General features: G+C 62.5%; 1 protein-coding gene across 3 annotated transcripts in view; it reads right to left on the minus strand.

Moving 5' to 3' along the window:
* Positions 1 to 2619: 2619 nt before the first annotated feature.
* L1CAM (L1 cell adhesion molecule) overlaps positions 2620 to 5109 on the minus strand; it is a 14252-nt gene continuing 11762 nt past the window's right edge. The window contains exons 23-28 of one of the 3 annotated variants that reach the window (XM_007456653.1): positions 4899 to 5018; positions 4614 to 4769; positions 3975 to 4109; positions 3548 to 3620; positions 3435 to 3446; positions 2630 to 2861 (exon numbers count right to left, since the gene is read on the minus strand). In XM_007456653.1, the coding sequence (XP_007456715.1) occupies positions 2630 to 2861; positions 3435 to 3446; positions 3548 to 3620; positions 3975 to 4109; positions 4614 to 4769; positions 4899 to 5018 (728 nt within the window). Of the gene's footprint in view, positions 2862 to 3434; positions 3447 to 3547; positions 3621 to 3974; positions 4110 to 4613; positions 4770 to 4898; positions 5019 to 5109 lie in introns of all 3 variants that reach the window. The other 2 variants (XM_007456654.1, XM_007456655.1) reach the window with 2 other exon arrangements.

Raw genomic sequence — 5109 nt, forward strand, 5'->3', positions numbered from 1 at the left:
CGGAAGCCTATACCCCACAACGGGAAAGGCCAAAACAGTGAGAGGCCCCCGTACCGCAAAAAAAAAAAAAAAAAAAAAAACAAGGATGCAGCCCAGGGCAGACATGGCAGCTCCAGCTCAGCAGGACCCCAGGCTCCTTTTACGTTGCTGCTCTGCCATATCCTCCATTCAGCGGTGCAGGATGGCTCTCCTCTCAGGCTGGGGAGATGGAGCCGCTCAGAGAAGGGCACACTGTGCTTCTTTAAGGGCACAGCCCAGAGGTTGCCCCTGCACTCACATTCCTCTGGCCCTACCTAGACGCAAAGGAGTCTGGGAGATGTATCTTCAGCTGAGTGAAATTCTATTGTTATGTAACAACAAGAAGACAGGTATTGGGGACAAGAAGCAGATGCTGCTACAGGTGGAGATTAAGTGGGGCTGATGAGCGTAGACAGCTCTTGAGGGGCGGTGCGGTCAATAGGGGCAGAGAAGCGTGACAAGAGCTGGAGGGGGGCGTGGTGCTAGTAGTGGGTGTTTTTAGTGATGGAGGCTGTTACAGCATGTTTGCCCATGGACTGATCGACAAGGACAGAAAAATTAGAGATACAGAAAAGGCAAGGTGGGCTTCCCCGGTGGCGCAGTGGTTGAGAGTCCGCCTGCCGATGCAGGGGACACGGGTTCGTGCCCCGGTCCGGGAGGATCCCACGTGCCGCGGAGCGGCTGGGCCCGTGAGCCAGGGCCTCTGATCCTGCGTGTCCGGAGCCTGTGCTCCGCGACGGGAGAGGCCACAAGAGTGAGAGGCCCGCGTACCGGAAAAAAAAAAGAAAAGAAAAGAAAAGGCAAGGAAGCCACAGCAGGAGAACAATCGTTGATGGGTCCCGGTGGTGCGGGACCCAGTGCCTGGGTGGTGGGCTGACCTCAGACTTCGGCTCACCCCACAGGGGCCGGAGGACAGAGCGTTCAGGGCTGGGGCTGGGGCTGGGCAGGGGGGAGGGGGAGGGGACAGATTTGATGGTGGGAACATGGGCAAAGACGGCCTCTTCTGGTGGTTTCTAGTGGCTCAGCTAAAGATGAAACCAAGGCCTCGGCCGAGTGCAGAGGCCAGGGGCTGGGGAGGGCTGCGGGAATCCGGCCTGGGAAAGCCAGGGAGTGAACCGACACAGATCCCCAGGGTAGGCTGGCTGTCCCTGTGGGTCCACTTGCGGTTTTTGGTCACTGGTTTAAAGCACGCTTTACTGCTTTAGAGGGCTGGGCAGCCCAGGGAGCATTACTCCCCTGGGGCCCGAAACCGTGGTGACAGCCTAGAGCTCAGCTCCCCTGGAGGCCAGTGGGAGTGAGAAGCAGGCAGCAGGGCCCCAGGGGGCGGAGACCCGGGCCTGGCGGGGCAGGTGGACCGCAGCGTGGAACACGGTAGGGGACAGGGTGTTCGGTAAAATGACAGCAGCTCCTGTTTGTTTCCAGGTTTTTATTTGCCTTTTATAATTCTGATATTTATGTACATATATATATATACTTTTGCTTTTTGTAAAGGGCTCATCAACAGACCAAGCAAAGGCATATGGGGAGATGGTGGCTGCTGGGCGGGAGCACAGCAGAGCTGGGAGAACCAATCTTTCCTTTTTTTTTTTTTTTTTTTTTTTTTTTTTTTTTTTTTTTTTGTCTGTTTTTATTTTTCCTGGGATGGGATCATCAAAGCTAATTGCTATAAAACCTAGAAACCACCTAGAGACTCAGACATCTGCCTACACACTAGTGGCATATGGGGAAAGGGCAAGGGTGCAAACTTTCAAAGTCACGGTGTATTTACATCCCAAGGTGGGGCTGGGGGAGGCTGAGGAAGGGAACTGTTCAGACAGGGGGCGGGGGTGGGGGGTTGCTAAGGGGTCCTGGGGTGCGGTGGAGGCTGGGAGAGGCCAGGGCCAGGGGGGGAGGAGGTGTGCCTGCCCCGCACCTGGGCAGTGACGGAGGCCACTTGGATGTCGTCTGGTGGGTACCAAAGGCAGCGTGTGTATGGAACTCCTGAAAGCCGGCCGCAGGGTGGGGTGGGCCGGGCTGAGTGCGACACCGGCAGGTGGGACTCTGGGCTCTCCAGATGGCCTCCTCTGCACCCATGGCCAGCCTGCCCAGCTCCCATCCCAGTTGGAGCAGAGATGGCAAAGAAAAGGGAGCAGATGGTGGGGACACTGAGTTCTGTCCCCTGTCCCAGCCAGGCTGGCCAAGGAATGGCTGGGGGTGCAGGTGCCAGCCGTGGTCCTGAGGAGACCCCACCAGGCAGCATCCCCGCTTCCTCTGCCCTGACCACAGCCTCTCTCTGCCCAAAGGCCGGCGAGGCAGCACCTGAAGGCTCCTGATGTGTGGCTGATTGGCCCCCGAGCTGGAGTAAAGCAGTGTGTGCCCAAGAAGGGGTGCAGCTGGGTTTTGGCAATCAAGTGGGGACCAGGTAGTCAGAAGGGGATTAGAGGCAGTGAGTTCCTCTTCTCTGCCCCCGACTTAAGCCTCCCTCGGGCTCAGGGTCAGAGGGCCGGGCCGCTGCCTGGTGAAGAGAGGGAGGGGCCTCAGTCCCAAGGTCAGGGACCCAGCACAGGCCTCGGACTGGGGGGTCTTGGCCTCTGACTCGGCTGCGGCCTGGCCCTGGGCTGGCTGGACCCTGCTACTCCAGGGCCCCAGCAGGGTTGATGGGGGAGGCGGCCCCTGAGCTGTCGTTGCCTCCCGCCGCCTCTTTCTCCTTCTTGCCACTGTACTGGCCGATGAAGGAGCCGTCCTCGTTGAACTGCACGTCCACGCTGCCCCCGTAGTCGGCCAGGCTGTCGTCACTGCCCAGGGGCTTGATGTCTCCGTTGAGGGATGGCTGGCTGCTGCCGAAGGCCTTCTCCTCGTTGTCACTGCAGAGGGGGAGGGCGGAAGGGAGTGGGAGGCTGCTCAGCCGTGCCCAGCAGGAGCTGGCAGGTGCTGGCCTGTGGAAGGAGGCCTGGCTGGGGGCGGGGCAGAGCCCCAGGGGCCTGGGTTCCGCCCGTCTTCCGTCTTCCGTCTTCCGTCTTCCGTCTTCCGTGTGCTCTGAATGTACTGGGGCAGAGGCCCTCAGCCTGGACACACTGCCGGGAGGGCAGGTGGCATGCACAGCACGAGTGGGGCGAGGCTTGGGCATGCCCTGGATCCTGGGGGAGGAGGGGGCTCGCGGGGCCTGGCTCCCATCTGCAGACGAGATGGGCAGGGGTACCTGTACAACTGTGGCCCCGGCAGAGCCCAGAGAGTGGCAGCTGGGATGGGGACAGGCAGGCCTGGGAGCTGAGTGTCAGCATTGGCTTCTCCCTGAAATAGGGAGCTGCCGGGCCGGAGAGCCGGGGGAGCGCAGAGGCCTGGCAAGCAGGGGCCAGTGGCACTCCCGGGCACGTGGCGGCCGTGGGAGGCCCCCGGCCCTGCAGTCTAACAGCATCTCCCCAGCAGCCCTGCCTTACCTCTCCAGGGACCTGCCGGCACCCCGCAGCACGAAGGAGAGAGAGAGAGACGGGGTCAGGCCTGAAAGTGAGCAGCTGGGCGGCCCATCGGCGCCTGCCCCCGCGCAGCTCACCTGTACTCGCCGAAGGCTTCGTCCTTCATGGGCCGGGCCTCCGAGTCCGCCTGGGTGTCTTCCTTGTCCTTCACTGCGGACACAGAGAGGGCCCAGCGTCTCCTCCCGCCCAGCCTCCACTGGGCAGTGGGCCTCACCCCAGGTGGGGACGCAGGCGAGGCTGTCCCTCTGGGCCCTGAACGCTGACAGCACCCTGTTTCAGCGGCTCTCGGGAACCGAGAAGCCTTCAGGGGTGGACTGCTCGCCCCGCGTGGGCCTGGCCACCCCGCGCCCCGGTGTGTGCAGAAACTCCCCTTAGGCCCCCTGCCCGCCCCCAACACACCCACCCCATCCTGCCAGGGGCTCCCGGGGCCAAGGAGAACTCACAGGAGGGATGAGCAGGGGCCCTCGGCGACCATCCTCCCTGAGCCCTGGGGTCAGGAGTTACCTGAGTACTTGCCACCCTTGCTGCGCTTGATAAAGCAAAGGATGAGGATGATGAGAAGCAGGACGACGATGGCGCTGACGAAGCCGATGAACCAGCCCTCCGTGGCAAAGCCGGCGGGAGGGAGCCTCACTCGGCCTGGCAGGGACAGTGGGAGGGAGAACGAGCCCAGGCCCAGGGTAAGATGCTGGGTCCCGGGCGCTGCAGACCCACCACCTGAGCCCGCGCCCCTGTTCCCAGCCTTGTGTGCAGGCTTCCCTCAGAGCCTCTAGTTCCATCGGTCCACTCCTGACCCCTCCCCGCCCCGGGGACCGGGCAAGGGCAGGTGAGGGCCAGGCCCATGGACACCAGAGGGCCCAGGAGGAGCGATAAGCTGGGGCGAAGCGTGCTTGGAGCTGAGGCTTGCGGGGGACCCTCTGCGGGGCAGGGAGGAGGACCTTCTGCAAAAATGGTTGCCCTGGCAACAGTTCAAGCAGAGGATACAAAAAGGGATCGTTCCAGGGACCCAGATTTCCCCATCCTGGGCCGAGGGGCATCCAGGTACTGGGAGGAAGAGCCGAGCCGTGGCCTGGGGCCTGAGGTGGCTGTAGCCTGGCCGGGGACGGAGGGAAGCTGACCAGTCAGTGCCCGAGGCTCCCTTACCAGTGCCGTTGGTCTTCACGGCCATCTGGTGCAGGAGAACCCTCTCCTTGAGCAAGTGGATCTCGTAGTCGGTGTCAGGCTGCAGGTCCCACTGCGTGTAGGAGCTCTGGTTGTAGCTGACGTACTGCGGCGGGAGATGAGTGCTCAGCTTCTCATCTGTAGGGGTGAGAGGGCAGCAGGGGTGAAAGGGGGGGCCCGGCAGCACCCTGGCTCCATGCCCACCCCCAGCCCCTCTGGGCCCTGAGCCCCCTTCCTCCCTACCACAGGGTCCCCTTTTGTGCTCACCCCCCAGGGCTTTGAACCAGATCTGGAACCCGAAGTTGCACTGGCCCTCCTTGGGGACCCAGGAGACCACGCTGTAATTCTCGCCAGCCATGGCCGAGATGTTGCCAAAATCCAGCGTCCCTGGGGATTGAGAGGAGGGTGTGGGACCTCGAGGCAGCCCCCGGGCCACCCTCGTGGGCCCGGCTGCCTAGCCCGCCGCCTCAGCGCCCCC

This window comes from Lipotes vexillifer, unplaced genomic scaffold, assembly GCF_000442215.2.
Source record: "Lipotes vexillifer unplaced genomic scaffold, Lipotes_vexillifer_v1.1 scaffold899, whole genome shotgun sequence".
Lineage (NCBI taxonomy): Eukaryota > Metazoa > Chordata > Mammalia > Artiodactyla > Lipotidae > Lipotes > Lipotes vexillifer.